We start from the raw sequence: 20624 nt of genomic DNA on the forward strand, positions 1-20624 counted from the left end.
AATTGCTAGCGTAATTAAACGGCTCGATTTATCCAATTCTAAATGAAGATTCTAGCCAAAATAATATTACGCAAGTTTAGATATTTCGTTAATAAATGTCCACACCTTTCTGCCATTTATGAGCAAAAATTTCCAGGCTTGCGAAATATTTTTGGGACCAAAATATTGGGTTAGTCGTTTAAAAAAAAATCGAGGGGTTTATCAACACGATTCAATGAATTGCACTATTATACTATTTAATTTATGTTATATATTTTTGTAGTTTCTCTCTCTATTATAAAAAATAATTGGACTTATTTTATTATTAATATAATAACTATTTTAAAAAAATCAATGAAGTGAGCAATGAATTTATTATATATATATATATGAAAATTATTTGTAAATATTATTTACATATCGTTGCTATATCTACATGATTTATATATGAAATATATTTTGCTATAGATTTTTTGATTTGCTTTGGCGTCAATTGATACATGTTTTGAGGATCTTTACTCATAGCCTAAAATCGATTTATCGATAAAATTATATATATATTAATAAAATTTATAATAATATAAAAGTATTAATACAAAAAATCAGTTATAAGGACGCCTTTTTTTACTAGAAGGATGGGAGATGGGGGGAGGGGGGTATCATTTTATTTTAAATTATGGCTTGCCAATTTCTGCCCAATAAATTAGCTCGTGAGAGGTTAGGGGGGTTTATTAGTGGGTAATAATATTATATATAACATTGGTCATCACATTTTCTAAATAACGACCAAATTTTATTAAAATGTTAACGGTAGCTTCCGATCCGCTATATATCGTACCCCATAAAACACAACTACCTAGTTAGCTAAATACCTGATCTTCCATGGATTCTAACTAGAATCTAAGCTGCAGGATACCTGCAATCATCTACTAGGCTACAGATATTATTTGAAATATTTGTTTTTATATAATGATAATTTGCGATGCTATCTTATATTTTAGTCAGAGGCCCACCATTTCCAGCTTTGCCCGGATTTTAAAAACGCCTTCGGTCGGGGTGTGTAAATTTTTTCCTATGGCCATGGTTTTTTAATATTAAAATATACCTATTAGGCATTTTACGGATAGTTTTTCAGCTAATATGAAATGGATATATAATAACTTTTGAAATTATCACCATTTGTGGTAAAAGGAGTTAGTTTGAATAACTATACTTTCAATTCGACTGGTCGATGATAATTCCCTTATCCTGTTCCTTAATATAGTTTTTTTTTAAATAATATGTTTCAGCCATTTTGGGCAACATACATGATTGCCTTGGGACAGAGAAAAGGAAAGATAAATTGATACTTATCTAAAATAAACTTTTCTTTTAAAAAAGCACCTTATATTTTAAATATTGAGCGTAGCTTTTGTTGCTTTTAATTTGATTGAATATCAACCAAAATAATAATAAGTTAAATAATATTTTACTAGAAATATTTTCCAAGGGAAAAAATAGAAATAGGAAATAAAATAGGTGAATGAATGCCATAAATGTTCTATTCACAATTTTTAAATATATATTTTTTTTAAAGAGAATAGGGATTTAAAAAATACGGCCCGGCATGTGTACCCGGGCCTACAGGTCTCTGATTTTAATAAATGCTATACATCATTACCCTTTATCCGCACTCCTTGAGATTTAAAAAATATTTATTATTTCCCAGTATAGCCTCCCATTTTAATTAATATTTTTGCAAAGTTTAATATATCATTATAAATATATTTTTAAGATATAAACACTTTTTTTGTTGTATTTGGGAAGCAAAAACGTATATTAATAATTTAAAAAAAAATATTATTTGCATATTCTGCATCATGAAACATTTTCGAAAATTCTAATTAAAACTTGTATTATTAAACATTGTATCTTAAAAATCTTCACGTGTATTGGTCTAGAATTGGAGGGCAATTTTTTTATCACTATTTTAAGGCTATCTGCTGAAATTTTCAGGTACTATCTAAATTTTTGGATAATTTTTCAAAAGGATGGGGGGGGGGGTAAATATACACTAAATAATTTTTTTCTGATATCTTATTCCTTTATCTTCTAGCATCTTTTTCCAAAGAAAGAAAGAAAGAAAGTTGATAAAAAAATTTACCAGTTTAATATTGGCATAATTTTTCATCCGGCTAAATTATTAATTCTATGATTAAATTAGAATTAAGCAAAGTTCGCGACTATAATTATATAATTCTCATAAATAAAAATGGAGCATTTTGAAAAAAAAGTAACTTATAAAGTTTTTATTTTTACCTCGACTTATATTTTGATATTATCAAATAATAAATAGCAATAATAACCAGAGACCTGCAGGCCAAGGCAGCATTTTATTTTTTTTTGAAAAAAATACCCTGGCCGAGCCGTATATTTTAAATGGTCATTATTAGACATAAAAATTAAAAATAAATGTAATGTATTCTAAAAAATATCCGAGCCGGGCCTGAAAATATAAAACCCGGGTCGAGCAAATGGTACCTCCAAGGTCTCTGATAATAGTTGAATTAAAACATTTATTTGAAATTAGTTTTTTTTCTAATTGTAATTTATAGCTTCTTATATAGCCAATATTCATAATTTTTAATCCTGATAATAATATCGGGTGAAGAAACTTTCTTTTAAGTTCAGATTAATGTTCAATGATTGTAGGCAATTGATTTTTAGCTGGAAGCGTAACAAACCTTTACCTCATTCTTTCCCGGTTATTTGTATTTTCCTCGTGGTAAAACGATTTGGTAAATAATTTAAATGTCTTTATCCCTTTAGGAAGTTTTATAAAATATGTGGTCGGACGCATTCGATCTTTTATTTCTCCGGGTATTCATCTAGGTTGATTTTCATGGTCTCGAAAATTCTCTCAACATACGGGATCATTATCTTGAAACATTTTTAGTTCCATCATGAAACCCTTCATATTTTAATTTCGAAATTGGTCGTAAAGGCTCCTATTTTAATAATAATGATGCTGGAGTAACTGCGGTTTCCGCATGTGGAGCTGCGATACGCGAATGTTGTAATCATGATTTTGTTCCCCCTTCTTTAACGTTCCTCTCCAGGCCTCAATTGATCTTGATGCCTACAATATACTATTCCGCTCTCCGCTTTAACCTTGTATTTCGTACTGCCTATTATTTCTTCCACCTTTCCAATAGTCCATATGAGTTTTTCTTTGAACATCAAAACATACACCTCTTGCCCAGGAATTTATTAGACTTCACTACGTATCCGGCTCTTTCATTTCATCCTTCTTTTAACGAATCCAGCATTAATAACGTCTTTCCTCGCAAAAATCTTTCCGCCGGAGACTCATCTTCATTTCTGATATTATTGTAGAATAATTAAGATTATTTCACATATAATCCATACAGATTAGTGGAACAAGAAATAACAATTATAGATGACTGAATTATAGTACCGCAAAAAGTGAGAGATAAAGTAGTCAGAATGCTGCATGCGGGTCATCAAGGGGTAAGTAGAATAAAACAATGGGCTAGAGAATGTATGGTGGAGATATTGGAAAGGTGTGCAGAGAGTGTTTAACGTGTAATGTTTGATCAAATCTATCAAGGAGGAAGGGTAATAGCTGGAAGGAAACTACACAGGCATGTAATCAGATAAATTTGAATTTTTTTGAATGGGAGAAGAAGTATTATTTTCTTATAGTGAATACTTTTTCCAAATGGATTAATGGCTCAAAGGTGTCGGATTAACGTCAGTTATAGTTATACGAAGATTGAAGGAATTTTTAGGGAAGTATGGAATGGTAAAGATGATAGTAACTGATGGTGGAGAGGAGTATAGCGTTTAAGGCATTTTGTGAGATACACGGTATCAAGCATGTTATCACGATTCCCAACCATTCCAGTGCCAATGGTCAGGCCGAAAGAATAATTGCAGTGGTGAAATCGTGCTTAAAAAAGAAAAGTATAGCGATGGTGAAGGATGGTTATCTCAATTATTCTACAAAAATGGAAGGAAAGAAGATGAATCTTCAGCAGAAAGATTCTTGGGAAAGACGTTGTTAATCTGGATTCGGTTAAAGTGGGAGGAAATGACAGGACTACACAGCGAAGTCTAATAAATTTTTCCAGGGGCAAGAGGTGTATGTTTTGATGTTAAGGAAAATTCAGATGGACGATTGGAAAGGTGGAAGAAATAATTGGCAGTACAAAATACAAGGTTAAAGCGGAGAGCAGAATAGTATATTGTAGGCTTCATAGCCCATTGTTTTATTCTACTTACCCCTTGATGTCCTGCATGCAGCATTCTGACTACTTTATCCCTCAATCTTCGTGGTACTATGATTCAGTCATCTATACTTGTTATTTCCTGTTCCACTAATCTGTATGGATTATATGGTGATGGTGAAATAATCGCAATTGTTCTACAATAATAGCAGAAATAAAGATGAGTCTCCGACGGAAAGATTCTTGCGAGGAAAGACATTGTTAATGCTGAATTCATTAAAAGAAGAAAGAAATGGGCCAGATATGTAGTGAAGTCTAATAAATTCCTGGGACAAGAGGTGTATGTTTTGATGCTCAAAGAAAATTTTTAAATTAGTACAAAAGATACAATACACCACTGAATAGTGCCTTATCATCCATGTTGCAATCGAGAATTAGACAGATTAGTAAAATTGCTTATAAATTAAATGCAAAAGAATTCAATTTCAAAGAATTTATATTTGCATATCACAATACTTCACATGCAGCAAGTTACTCCAGCCTATATCATTAAAAGGTGCATTTAAGACCATTTTATATATTAAAACATGAAGAGTTTAAAGATAACTTAGAAAATGAGGAATTAAAAACGTTTCAAAACAATGATAGTGTGGATAAAGAATTTTAAGGCCAAAGAAATCAAGCTAGTTGGATACCCAGAGAGACCAAGTGATTCTGACAACATATTTTGTATAACCTTCTAAAGGGATAGAAAAATGATATTTAAATCACTCATGTTACTACATATCTAATTAAGGAAAAATAAGAGAAATGTGTGTTGAGTTTCTAGCAGAAATCAATTGCCTACAAACAATGAACATATATCTGAACAAAAAGAAATATCATTTAAGCATTTAGTTTTTATTATGTTTGAATTATAAGTATAATTATCATTTAAACAGACTCTTTTTACCATACCTAAAATTTAAATGACCAACTTGTTTCATATCCCCCAAGTTAGAGGGCCCTGCCAGTACAGATCAATTTTTAACAGGACCCAAATAAGCCTTAATAAAATTTCATTGCCCAACAATTCTCATAAAATTAAAATAATTTTTTCTAAATATTATTTTAGATAATTCAATTTGTTGGTATTTTCAAAATTACTTGTGAAAAATAATTAGTTTTTTTAAAAATTAGTAGATATATATAAAAACATATTCCTCTTCATATAAATATGGCCCTAACATATATTTTAACTAATTTCAAACTCTATATATGATGATCAATTTTAGTAGTTACTTTATAGTCTTCAGAATATTTAGATATCATATATTTGCAAAATTCTATATTATCTACACTGAGATTATTTATAATCCCAGTCTTTACTGGTGCATTTTCTTCTGCTAACTTCTCAAGATCTAAGAAAATGTATAAATAATAAATAGGATTTTTTTTATAATACGTTTAGCCATTGTCTTTTTTGATTCAACAATTTCCATTACTTCAGTATTATCCTATAAACACTTTTAACAAGAAAACATAAAATGTAATTTACTTTATTAATAGATTTGTCTTTAGATGTGATAGAATTAGGATCAAAACAAAGTCCAAAAGTTCTAAAATTTTGTTTAACAGTCATATGCTTGTTCCATGTTTCTTTAAGTTCCTTCCTATTATGAAAACATAATATATTAATCATAAAATTTTTCTAAATAAAAATGTAATTTTAGTTTTTTTACATTCCAATTGCTGGTAACTTCTTAGATTTCTTCCACTGTTTTTTCTTATTCACATTATATTTAAATTTCTTTGCTCGGGTTTTTTTCTTGTACATGTTTACTGATGTTATGCTAAAATATAAAGATTGTCGATTTGTCAGCTGTCATTTTATCAAAATTATACGAAATTTGAGAGGTTACATATATTTCGGTTGTTACAATATTCAGATATTGCTATCCCTCTATTATATCTCAAATAAATAACACCATAATTATGATGTAATTAGAGAATTTTTATAACTTTATACAGATACAAACAAAGTCAACGAGAAAAACAATCGAATTATTTTCGATGTTTTATAAATATTTTACGCGGTTGTCACACTCACATGCTTCAATTTCAGGCTATTACGAATTTTTTTAATTCATCCAATGTTTTAATTTATATTAATTACAATTTTATTAATTCATTAAAGGATAAAATTTTATTGTGTAAAGGACAAAATATACCTAATCTCTGGAAATATATTATTGAAAAATTAATAAACGAAGATAAATTAAATTTCGTAGCTGATTTAAATGCAGAAGTATCTAAGGAACTTAATTTTGTTAAGATTGCTGTTAGTCAATTAGATAATATATTGTTGCAAAAATATTCTTGTAAAAGAAAAAAATGCTTTGGAGATGAAATTGAAAATAAAATTATAAGTGATATTGAGTTACTAAACACATTTATTAATACATCAATTTGTACATTTAAATATAATCTTAATAGTTCAAAAATATTGCTTATAACAATCCTACCAACTTTTAAAGATTTCACAGAAAAAAATCTCCAAATTTTTAAGATTCTAAATCAAACCTTTTATAATAATAAATGTTTGATAATTCCTTGTTTAAAGATTGAAATCTTGGAATCTGATGAGATAAATTTGGGAGATAAATCCATATTTTTATCTTCTTACAATAAAACACTAAAACCACTTATATTATATCATGGATATTTTCTCCATAAAGAATCTCAAATTCTTGACAAATTGGCAACACATTCTATATTTAAGCAGCTTTTAAAGCTTAGAGAATTTGCAGCTTATCAGAATCAGCTCATTTGTAATAAAATTATATTATGCATTTTTTTTATTATGATTTCTCACTTTAACCCAATGTTATTACTAATGGGACCCTAGACCTCTTATACTATCATTTTTTTTAGGTAAATAAATTTCTCAAATTAATAGTAATCATGGATCTTTGTTTAAAATGTTACAATCAACCCAAATTGCCATGTAACTAGTTTAGTTTTCCCAGATCTCAATGAAATCCTCCTTTTACCTGAGATTGATTTTTATTTTACCATTTTGAAAAAATAAATAAGTTAATATTTTCTATACAAATATTTACTCTTTCTTTTAAATTAATCCAAATTTTTCATAAAATATTTGCCATATTTTGGTAATAAAAAATTATGTATAAGATAAAAAAAATATATTATATAATTTTATAAATACATACAAATCATAATACAACTAAAAATAATAATAATTTTGAGATATTTTCCCATCTCTTTTAAATAAGGGTAAATTATGAAAATAAATCTAACAATGACATGGCGTTAGCTAGGTATGCTTATCAAAAATTATTTGATTTGATTCTAAATTTATGAATATGAAAAACAAAATTATTTGAATTGAATATGAAGAATAATAATAAAAAATTTAAGTTATTTCAATTTTAACAAAATTAAAATTTTTGAAAATGGTAAATATTTGTATCGTTCCTTCATTTTAGGATTATGTGTCTGAAAACTAAATTAGAAAAAATATTTATATGTCAAGATTGCTATCAAATGGTAAATAAGGAATAGGGCTTTTACAACTTGAGAACACCCTATTTTATAGGCACAAATATGATAACCAAAAATGGCATGTCTCTAAAATTTGAAACAATTATAGAAACGTTATTTCTTACTTTTATTTTTGTTGTGTGTATGAGAAGGTAGTTTTTTTTATTGGATTGGGCCAATATTTCATCCTTTTTAAAATATCAAATTTTTAAAAGAGTTATATTTTAGAATCATTTATGTTTATAGATAAAATCCAAATCCATTATGTTTATCTTTTTCAGAGACCTACCAGGGGTACTATTTGGCTCGGATTTTTAAAAAATTTGGCTGGCCTGGGTTTTATATTTTCAGGCCTGACCCGGATTTTTTAAAAATATATATATTTTTTAATATTTTTATAGATAATAATGGCTCTTTAAAACATTCGTCCCGAAGCCGGGTATATTAAAAAAAAATTAGGATACGGCCCGGCCAGTGTACCTGGGCTTAAATGCCGGCCATGCTGGTCTCTTATTTTTTTTAATAATGGGAAATAATTAATTAACAAACATTCTATTTTTATTTTTTATGCTTATTCTGTTTTATAAAGGAGTGCTTAAAATTTAAGTGGTAGAAAAATTATTGAGTGGCATTTTTGGCATTTATCGAGGGTTCAGGTTTGGGAAGCGGGGATTTTTTTTTTGGGGGAGGGGCTGGTTTCCCGGCTCCCATTCCTGGGCTATGAGTCTGAGTGGTAATAAAGCATTTTTCGGTCTCATAGATTAAGGAATTTAAATGAATTGTTTTCGGGGGTTTTAGGGGGTGGGAGGTTTAATCCTTTTGTCTACACTCTAGACTATATATAAATAACCGAAACTTTAAAAATTAAATAACAGGCTTACACCGAGTCTAATTTTTTTTACCACGGAGAAACACGCACGCTCAGGCTAAATTGATTTTTATAGGTCTCATGTAAATATATTACATACAGGGCACAAAAAATATCGAGTTAATTAATTGGCCTTATTATAATTATGCATTTAATCATAATTTATAAATCAAATTTTTATTAATAAAGAAGAGCCTAATTATATTACATATAAAATCTAGTAAATTATGGGGAGAAAAAAAATTCTGATCAACATAACGTACTACTTATGAGAAAGCTCAAACATATCTACACAGCTTCGATGCTGAAGAAGAATAGGGGTCTTCATTCTACATCTCATTATTCGAAAGATTTTTGGAATGAAACTTTAAAATACCACTCAGCTCACATGCATAGAATAGGGAAAATTTACGAGCTCATTATCGTAGGTTTTATCTACACTGATAATGTTATAGCTGCTAGAGTTTTACTAGATAAAAATTCAGAAGGCCATCAAAGTTTTGAAAACTCGGATCATTTATCAGAGCGACAGATCAATGGAAATGGAAGACGCACTTATGGCGACAATATAGAGATTAATTCTGGTTCAGAGCGATTTCCTTTTATATTGAAACGTTCCAAAATCCCCAAATATATTTTGAATCCTATGGCATCACCTTTACCGACATTTGTCCCAACTAACTTCTCCATCAACGAAATGAAACCCCCAAATTATATCCACCATAGTCAAAATAATTATCAAGGTATTTCGCAGAAAACTTCTCCCAATTTCGCACATAATTCCACTTCATTGCATATAACCATCGCTCACACTTCTCAAGCTACGCCGGTACAAGCTAAAAACGATTTAGAGTGTGTTTCTGAATTAGAGAGCCAAATTTTCAATTCGCATGATAATAATGATAATTTATATCCACTGTCGCAACAAGAGCACCGCAAATACGATAATGTTTACAAGTTTCCATTTGGGATAGTCAGCTGTTTAGGGGAACGTTATTGGGTCGTATATTTGGACAAATGGTTACGGGTTCCATCCATTTTTAATGCTAGACTTCAGATTTAAAATCTTTCGAAGACGTGGGCCTGCCATTTTTAACCATTATAACATGTGTGATCTAATGAACCAATCAAACTTGTTACCTATTAAGAGACCAATCAAATTTATTATACAAATTTTCTAGATTTTATTAGATTTGAAAAAAAAAACCAGATCGAATAATTCTTAAATTATATAGAATTTTTTTTTATTGTAAATTTGAAAATAATATTTTATTATACTATAATTCTTAAGTCAAATAAAAATTAGGGAAATTTAAAGATCAAATTTTAGATTTGCGTTTACGGATTATTTTTAATTAACGTTGAATAAAATTAATCTCAGAACCTTTCACCCTATTAAAAAGATATATATATTTTTTTATTGTGGTTATCTTATATGCCTGTCAACTTTCCTTTTTTAGCCATTAATTTCAGGAAATTATAGCGTAAAATAAAAAATGTGTCATAGACCAATCATATTGACAGTCATCTTACCGTTAGATAACATAGGTTATTATATATAGATTAATTATAATCTGGGTGTCGAGCCTTCAAAATTAACGTCTTGGTTACAATTCAGGTTTTTAGTTTAAATTAAATTATATTTTATTAAAATAATTATAACTTACAAATTTCTACTCAAATAAAGTATATAAAATTTTTAAAAACCGTTATGAACCGGAAAGTATTTAAATCATTTAGGTTCTTTTTTTAAAAAAATTTTCTTACGATTCCGTTATGATTGTGGTTCAGGAAGTTATAATGATTTCCCGGTTTGGTTCGGCCCGCTGATAAAAATTTATGAATATTTTGTCAGATAATATTAAATATTTTACTTTATACAAGAAAAGAGTTTTAAATTCGACGACACATTTATAAATTACCCAAACATTAATAGCCATTTTATTAAAATCAAATATTATCTACAAATTATAAATCTTCAAATGAAATAAAATTATAACTATTTCTAGGTTATTTTCTAATAAAAATTATATTAGGCTAAATATTTCATGGCAAAATTTCCTAAAAATATATATTATTGTTAGAAAAAAAGCTTATTATTTTTCAAAACTATTCCACAACATTCATTTAATATTTTGAAAAATAAATCATGCTAAATTGCTGTTTAGTTTAAGAGATTTTCATTTAGGCCCATAGCACCGGAGAGGATTTTTTTTTTTACTATTCTAGTAAAACAATTTAAAATGAAAGGAAATTTTTAAATATCATCATTCATGTTAACATTATGTTTGAAGAAGAAAAATTTTAATATGAACGTTATAAGAGATTGTCTATATTTTTTGCTTTAGCTCTAATAAATATCTTTTTCAAATTTATCATCCTTTCAAAATCAAGTTAAATATATTTTTCAATCACCAGGGCTTTTTGCTTGTTTTGATATTCCAAACTATATAATGTGGATATAAATTATCATATGTTATGATAGCATATAATATCTCTGCTTCTACTCTAAAATATATCATTTCGTAAACATAAATATTCACGTTACGAATCAAAATCTAACCATTACATTTCATTCTATTAAAATTAACAATTTATACATAATTTTTTTAAACAAATTTCTGAATAATGATTGGTAAGATAACAATTAATTTGAAATGTTGATTTTTAAAATTCTGATATAATCTAATTGAACATCTGGGTATTATAGATCCAATATCATCGATATATATGTAACATTATTAAACAATATTCATCTGCAAAGCAGAGTTACATTAACCTTTTTATTGAACAAGGAGAAAAGTTCAATTTAGAATAATTTAAATATATTATTGAGCAATGGTGGAAAAGTTCAATTTAGAATAATTTAAAGATATCGTCTTTATTTAAAAGTATTACTCCACCATAATGAAAGAGAATATATAAGGCTTGAGTAAATTGGTATTTTATTTATATAATTTAAAAAGAAAGAAAATACAAGTTATTATCATATAAGAAAAATAAGTGATTAAAATAAAAATATATATTTGTTTATATATATATTCTGTTGCCTTAAGATATATACAACTGAACTTTTAAATATAAATTATTTAAGTATATAATAGTTTAACTGACATTTTAAATATAAATTATTTTAGTAAGTAATAAAATAATAGCGTACAATAGCGCACATGCAACACTTTTCACATACAAACTCATAATATAACCCTCGCTGGAAATATCAGGGTTCTTTTAAGATAGTCTGATATTACTGACAAATACTTTAAAACTTTTATTTTTCTATAAAAATAGCGGAACGAGATAACGATTTTTCAAGATATTAAATGTTTATTATAAAATAAAATAACGTATGGATTGAATTTTCTCCTATTAGTAATATAATAGAATGCTTATTTTGAGCATGAATTCTAATTGAATAAATAGCATTAAGTGGCTTTTCGCGGATGTTTTCGAAATCCGTCCAAAAGATGTTGGATACTTTGGCCTCTAGGCTCTCATGTTAGGCAAAATCGTGATAAGTTAATTACAATTTTTCCGGAGATTTATAATGTGCACGTGCTCTTTTTACGCTTTCAATAATCAGTTTTTTTCTCTAACTGATTAGACTTAAATAAAATTTTGACAGCTAAATAAATTCACTATGCTTGGATTTAGGTTTAAATTGCTTTATTTTAGCTCCCATTTGTTCAATTCGATTTATTAAATATTTTAATTTCACTATACATTTTTATAATCTAGTTTTTTTATTTTATTTTATCGAAGATTTTTACAGTAATGATAAAATCTTAAACCTAGGAAAAACAAAAGGGCTTATGGACCAGGGTACATTAGTCTATTCATATTTATTTCCAAGCTTTTTAGGAAATTTAATTAAGGTTTAACGATAATTTCATTTAATATTTTATAATTAATATATCCCAATTCGGTTACTTTGTGCCATATTGAATGGATTCATTAATTTAGGACATGTAACAAGAGATTTATTTAGAAGAAAATACACAATATTCGTTAAATAAAACATTGATCAATAATTTTAGTACATGCAAAGAATGAATACTTAGTTTAGAGCACTGACTATCATTTTAACATATTCCATTAATTAATGTAACACTTTTTAATATTTATATTTTTTGCTAAAAAAAGTATTTAATTCATCATATTTAATTTATACTATAAGTGGCCCCCCCCCCCCCACCTCCCAAGAATAAAATAATTTTGACCCTATTCCTATTTTGCTCAAAAGTATATAATATAAAGATTATAAGATTATAATGTCAAAGTGCGATCTAAAGGTTAAAACTATGTTGATTTATATTTTATTTATTAAATTTTGGCAACTTATAATATGAAATCATATGCGATTTTAGATATATTTATATATTTTACTTTTTTAAATCTATTTATAATAATAAATTTAAACGCCATCTAGTGATTACATCATTATAATATTTTAAATAATATATATTTAAAAAAAAATTCAAAATAAGATTATTTTATAGATATACTTACATATTTGTTTTAAATATCTACTAGTTAACCAGATTAATGGAACTATATTAATTTATTTAATTCATAAAAACAAATTATTCAAAGAAATACAAAGGAAAAAAAATATATTAATCAAAAATAAATTATATTATAAATTTCTTATCGACTTTTTAGGTAAAAATTCTTGATATTTACGTGAGAAAAATCAAATTCATATGTTTAAACATACTAGATAAATTTTTAAAATTTATGTTTTTTATATTCAAATTTAAATATATAGTTGTTACATTAACTAAAAATTGTATTTATTATAAAGTTTGTTGCTTTATATGCTGAAAATATATATAGATGATAAAATATTTTTATAACATATCCTAAAGATTTTAATTATTACCTATGATTTATAATTGATGCTCAAATCATAAATCTGTAAAATATAAAAAATAATCACATTTGTTAGTATATCTTTTAAGGATAAATAATAATATATTTAAATAATATAAATAAATATATAGTAAATTAATATAATAAATTGAGCATATGATTTAAAAGAATTATGAGTATTCATAGTTTGCCCTTCAGTTTTTCTTCTTCCATCTGAATATTCCTCTCTTGTTCTTAATTGCTTTTCTCATCGCCGATTCTGTGATTAAGGTTTGGTTCTTTTGTTGACTTCCATCTGAATATCCCTCTCTTGTTCTTAATTGCTCTTCTCATCGCCGATTCTGTGATTAGGGGGTATCAGTCATTGAGAATATGAAGCTGAGGTAATTGGATTTTATTATATTGAGGGCTAATCTTTGGCGTAGGTAGTAACCCTCGTTGGGATCTTCGGTCCTAGTAGAGATCCGTTTCCCCAGCTCTTTAAAGAAGGCAAGGGCATGAGAGCCGAACGACGTTAGAGTTGTGGCGATTAGTGGTAGGAATGTGTAATTGGCCGGAAGCGATGGCGAATATTTAGCGAGTTTATTCGTCTCGGCGTCTACTAGAGCATCTCTATTTATATTGGAAGGGGCAAGGGGATCGATGCATGAGAAATCCCAGGTTAGGAATTCCCCCCTCTTTCAAAGGATCATGGTAGAGCCATCGGGACGCTTACCATCAGAATTGTAGAGTCCAGTAGGTTCGAGTCAAAACCGTTTAATTGCGAAAGTTTGAGGCCAAAATATTTAAAAATTTCGCAATTATACGATTAAAAATCAATAATAATTTATTTGTTAAAAATCTAGGTAATAATTAAAATCTTTAAGAAAAAAAAGTTATAAAGTGAAAATTCAAATTTATAAAAATGTAATTCTGACAAAGTCCATCATAAAGCGATCCTAAAATACTTCAATATAATAGTTAATAGTGTATTTGCACATAATTTTTTTGGCACTAGCCCCTTCAATATTCCGGTATCAAACCCCATTCAAATGATATTTCCATTTCTATTCATTATTTTGCAGAGTTGTTAAAGGATCTAGATACGAGTATCTAGTTCCTGTATCTAGATATAAAAATGTGGTATCTGTACCTAGATAAATTTTTTATTAAAATATCTGTATCTAGATATTATTTTAGACGATGTATCTGTATCTAGATCCAATTAAAAAGTATCTTTTAACAACTCTGTTATTTTGATTATAAAAAAATAAATATAATAAATAAAAATTAAATTGACGCCATTTGCTAATTCATTCATTCATTGCCTTATCTCCTCTACATTTTAACATTTTAAAGGTAAGTTATATAAAATTATAAATAACTTACTTATACTAATTATGATTAGAATTAAAATGATAAATTTCGCATACATTGCGTATATGATTTTTCATCAAACTTCAAGAAGAATGCAATCAAATCAATAATATAAATAATCAAAAAAAACTTCAATTTGTGTTTTTTAGCCCTTGGGCGACACAACGTAAAAACCAGGGTTTCGAACCGTTTAGTATAACGGTTCGGTTCGTTCCGGTTTTTAGTTTAAAATTTTATAAAGGTTTTGTTCCATTTCGGTTTTTTAAAAAAATAATCATATCGGTTCGGTTCGGTTTATAATTTATAACGGTTCTTTTCGGTTTGTTCCGGTTTTTATAAATTTAATTTTAAAAAAAATTAATCATTAACCATGTATATATTAATTTTAGAGAAAAATCTTTTTATAATTTCTTATTTAATTTAACCATGAATGATAATCTAATAGATATTTTTATTAAACTTAGTAAATATAAATTAGACAAATCAATTCTTTTTATTTCATAAATAAGATAAACACAAACATGCGCAAATACAATGAGGAATAAAATAACACATAAATATAAGGAAATTTATATTATTTATTTTTAAAAAGAGAATTGGAACGGATAACTAAAATATTTTCTAATATTTCAGGATTTAATTTAGTTCTTTGCGCAGAGAGTATAAACTTAAGGCTAGAAAATGCTCTTTCTACGGATACCTGCGTAGCTGGAATAGCTAGCACAACCATAGCTAACTTATAAAGTTCTGGCATACTATTCTTTACATTTTCCCAATAATTCAAAAGATTTGCATCTTTTTCTAATCTCTCTATATTATCAAATGACCGAATTATATACTCTATTTCTACACATTTATTATAATTTTTTATGCCCTGAGAACAATTCTTATTAGGGCTTTCATGCGACATTAATAAATCTTCAAAATCATCATCTAAGTTATCTTTCGAATGTGAACACGTAGGAATAGTATCTAGATTTTCAATATTATGATTATTTAAATTTTGGATTAAGTTCCAAGTTTTATAAAGATGTTTTTTGGCGATATCTTTTTCTTCAAATGATCAAAATACATTATATCTTGGGTCGAGATATATAGCTGAGCAAAAAACTTCATTTTTCAAATTAATCGCTCGTGCTTTGATTGTACAAAGTAAAAGTTTGGCAAATGAAGTGTCTATTTTGCTAGTTTGCATGATACATTTGATCCATGCTGCATAAAAATCGCCCATGGTCATTTGTTCACTTTGTATATATTTTGTCAAAATATAAGATGGATATAAAGCTTTTAATATATCACTAATTATTTTCCATTCATTCTCTGACAAACATTTTTCACGATCATTACTTTGGGCCGATATTTCTCGGCAAAAGTTTTTTAACTCTAATAATCTTTCCAACATTAAATAGATTGAATTCCATCTTGTGCAACAATCTATTAGTGGCTTTTTTAAATTTAATTTGGACAAAATAGACATTGTAGTCTGATTTCTTATTTTTTTGCAAATGTTTCTTGCTTTATTAATAATAACAATTTCATTTGAATTTTTTATGCAATCATTAATTGCTAATTGAAATGTGTGGGAGGCACATATGCCCATTAACATGGATCTCGTATGAGGTACAATATTAATACTTTCATTATTAAAAAAAGGTTCTTCATTTTCATTAACAATTATATCATCATTGTTATTTAAATTATCATTATCTAAATAATCATTAAGGATATCATCTTCATCATCTTCTTCATCATGATGTATTAACAGCTTGATTAATTTAATCATGTTAGCTGCATTGTCTGTGTTTATCGTATAAATTTGATCAATTCTTATTTCATGTTCGTTTAGAACATCTAGAATAATTTTTTTTAGATATTCTGATGTATGTCTTTCTTTTATCTCTTTCATGCATAACGTCGTTCTTAATTTTATTTCTCCATTATCTATAAATTGAATATTGATCCCCAGTATGGACCTATATCGAGTTGCAATATCTAATTTTAACGATATAAGTTTTTGGTATGTTTCTTTTTTTAAATTTTGCGAAAAATCAAATGCCATTTTTTTTAATATTATTGGGTATATTTTCAGAATTGATGGTTAAATTACCACCCAATCCTACAATTATCGGATCTATAATATTTCTAAAGGCTTTGTCATCAATTGATTTTATTGGTCTCCCATGAACTGTGATTAACTCAGTGCAGGAGCGGATTAAAGTGTCTTTATTAATATTAATTTGTATTGTATTAGTTTTGGTAAAAGCATTTTGAATTGTATTATGATTATTTGCATTTTTTGTTATTGTTTTTTTAATAGTCAAATTATCTTTTTTTTTTTTTAATAATTTGAATTCCTTATCGTGGAATCTTTCTATATGTTGTTCAAGATTTGCTGCATGGTCCCCGGTTAAAACTTTACCACAGTTTTCTAGTTTACAAGTAGATTGATTTTTTACAATATCTAATTTAAAATATGATCGCACAGGATTTGACTTTTCCCGAACCATTTAATAGATACTAATATGCTATATGATGATGAATAGATCAGAATCTTTTATTATAAAAATAGAATAAATAAATTTCTTAATAGAATCAGTATAATTTTTTATTTATCTTATCTGACAAGATCTCCCCCAAAAACGTGAATTATATGCAGGCCTACCCTTCATATAATTATGCCGATTTTTTCCTCAAAGATACTAACAACATTCCTTGTACACAGATGAAACTAAATAAGTGAATGGAGCTTACTAATACCATTTTAATAAATAATTTGATTTAATAGAGAAAAGAAAGAAGCAAAAAGATAAGATATAAAATAAGAAGAAAAGAAATAGAAAAGCTGTTTAAAATTCCAAAAACAACTGTCTTTTATTAAAAAATTAAAGTTAATTAAATTAAAACTTTAATGGATACTTTATCATTTTATAATTATCCAATTGAATTTCATGTGTTTAAATTTTATTTGGTACTATAAGATTTAGAAGGTTAATCAGTAAGTAGTTATTATTTCAAGAAATTATCCACTAAAGTGTAAATGGAAATAAATAAATAAATTAACCATAAAATACAGGAATATTAATTAACAATCATATGTTTTTTTTAATTTCAGAATTCTAATATTCATTTAAGTCATTATAAATTATTCATTATGAAAATATTAATTAATAAGAAATTAATATAAAACAGTATTTTATTAAAAGTAATCAGTACCTGATTTTCTTTAGATGTTAGTTAGAATTATGATTTTTCCCAAATTATTAGCAAGTATTAATAAACTAACTAATAACTAATGTACATATATATATAAGAATAAACTTGTTAATTTAAAGAATAGTCTTGTTTGATTTTAAGATTCTTATCTAATTAACTGGTAATTCGCCTAATCTCTATTAAATTGAGTATTTATTAAAGTGAAAAGAAAAAACAATAAACAAGGTGGTATTAATTGACATGTAAAAAAAAATCAATTTGAAAAGAAATAAAGAGTTTAAAAATTTCCCCAAGGAAAATTCAAATTTCAATTTTAGGTTAATAATGTTTAAATTTAATTATTTTTTAAAACCGTTTTGAACCGGTTTAAACCGGTTTAAAATATTTATAACGGTTCGGTTCGCTCTTTTTATAGTTTCTTTATAACGGTTCGGTTACGGTTACGGTTCAGAAAATTATAACGGTTCATTCCGGTTTGGCGGTTCGGTTCGGTTCGAAACCCTGGTAAAAACTGTTATATTTAAAATGTACTGATATTTACCTCACGAGATTTTTGAAAAATTTAAAATTTCGGTTTTAAATTTCATCGGTTGGCGCGAATAACATTTTGGCGGCTATTTGGACATACGACAGTGGCCTATTTAGAGAGGGGTCAAAGAGGCATTCGACACCCACCTATCTCCTCCCCCTTTTGAATTTTTCCCCATTTTTAATATATAAAGGTATTTTATAATAAAAAATATATTATGCGTTTTATCTCGCCCCCCCCCCCTCTACCCCTTTGCTTCTAAATAGAGTTCTTAGAAACACCATTGGTGTGTGAAAGAAAGAAAAAAAGGTAGGGGTGCATTTGATAAAATGAAAAAGAATAAGTTGACAATTGCTGGATCAAGTATTACCATTAAATTGCTTATATAAATATCATTTTAAGGAAATGAATTGATTGTCTACTAAATGTCACACAATAATTATACTTCATTTATTTTTATTTTTTTATAATGGATTTAGTAAGTTAAAAGTTTTTATATGAGTTTAAAATGGGTACTGTAATCATGAGCGATTCAAATACTCAGATTTCCAGAAAAATCTAAAAAAGTTACAATAAATTCTTTATTTCCTTCTAGAAATAACTTTTAAACATATAAATTTGTAATTATGAATAATAATTTTAGACCCTTTTTTGGTATTTAGTTATACTTAAAAAAAAAATTACGACTTTAATTTAAAACCTATGTTATAGAGATTAGTTTTTAATAATATTTCGAAATTCCTTGTCCTTATCTTAAAAATTAACAATTATTTTTACTACTTATAGAAGAGTGGAAAATAAAAATGTGTTTTTTTAATATATTATTCAAAAATGAATAAATAGTATAATATTAAATTTAAAAAACAATTGGAAAATGATTTGATATTTGAATATCCAAAAATCATAATGGGGAAAAAAAAATATTATAAAAATTTACCCATTATTTTATTAATAACATTATTCATATTTTAAAATTTGCATTGTCCCATAATATGATTCAAAAGGATAAAAAAAATTGGCTATAAAAGAACTTCGAAAATTCAACTTTCATTAAATCTAGTTATAATTTTAACTTAATTTTTTTGTATATTAATCATACTCGATAAAAGAATGAAATCCTTCACTTCAGTTCTGTTATTCCTAGCGATCGTAAGTTTTATATATCTTTTATACGAAATATTTTAATATGCCGACTAATATGTGTGTGAATTTTTAGGATAGTGTATTACTATACTCAGCGGAATTCCAGATTTAAATAAAATTCCTTCTTTCCCCGAATCTAAAAATTTTAAATTAAATTATTTATTCTTGTAAATATAATAGGTTTTGGCTTTCGCGATGTTTCAAAATGGAAAAGTGAGCGCTCAATTTGGCTTACCATATTATGGAGGATTATATGGGGGTTATGGCGGCTATGGCTATCCGTATGGCGGATATGGGGGTTATGGCTATGGGGCTTATGGTGGATATCCGTTTTATGGGTGAACTTTGATGGTGCTGTTGCTTATGATACTTAATTCTGATTAAAATTTTGTTTTATTCACATTTGTTCTCGTTGCTAAATATCCATATACAATAAATAAAATTTATAGCTATTGATTAAATCAAATTTCAAACCTGGTTCTATTAATTAAATCAAATTTAAAGCCTAGTCCTTATAAAAAAAATTAGTGAGTGGGTTATCCAGATTTATTAGAATTTTTAAGATATCTACTAAGGGATATAAGAATATGTTCTGTTTTGACTTTGTAGAACAGGATCCGGCCTCAAAGATTTCAAACTGATATAAATGCATATTCTAAGCGAACTCATTATATAAGCCTAAAGTATATCCACAAAATTTTTAATTATTTTTATCTTAATCTGTCTCGTTTTATCATTGATCAATAAAATCATTCCCTGTATTAACAGAGAGGGCGATTCCACGGCGGAGTATACAAAAAATTAATGTAAATATATTATATTTATATCATATTTCATATACTTTGACTCGAATTCATGATAACTGTGAATGCAAGGGTAAGTTTGTTATAAG

The 20624-nt window shown here is 27.0% G+C and overlaps 2 protein-coding genes across 2 annotated transcripts; one reads left to right on the forward strand and one right to left on the reverse strand.

The window, feature by feature from the left end:
• Positions 1-369: 369 nt before the first annotated feature.
• On the reverse strand, positions 370-6046 carry LOC135927308 (nucleolar protein 16-like). The gene is made up of 5 exons (XM_065463274.1): positions 5930-6046; positions 5746-5860; positions 5653-5704; positions 5490-5608; positions 370-505 (listed from the first exon to the last, which is right to left on the reverse strand). The coding sequence occupies exons 1-5, from the start codon at positions 6022-6024 to the stop codon at positions 389-391; spliced, it is 498 nt and encodes a 165-aa protein (XP_065319346.1). The 5' UTR covers positions 6025-6046; the 3' UTR covers positions 370-388.
• Positions 6047-6934: 888 nt separating this feature from the next.
• On the forward strand, positions 6935-9820 carry LOC135926608 (uncharacterized). The gene is made up of 2 exons (XM_065462536.1): positions 6935-7018; positions 8841-9820. The coding sequence occupies exon 2, from the start codon at positions 8888-8890 to the stop codon at positions 9680-9682; it is 795 nt and encodes a 264-aa protein (XP_065318608.1). The 5' UTR covers positions 6935-7018; positions 8841-8887; the 3' UTR covers positions 9683-9820.
• Positions 9821-20624: the final 10804 nt, after the last annotated feature.

This window comes from Gordionus sp. m RMFG-2023, chromosome 3 (genome assembly GCF_954871325.1).
Source record: "Gordionus sp. m RMFG-2023 chromosome 3, tfGorSpeb1-WG-v2, whole genome shotgun sequence".
NCBI lineage: Eukaryota > Metazoa > Nematomorpha > Gordioida > Chordodea > Parachordodidae > Gordionus > Gordionus sp. m RMFG-2023.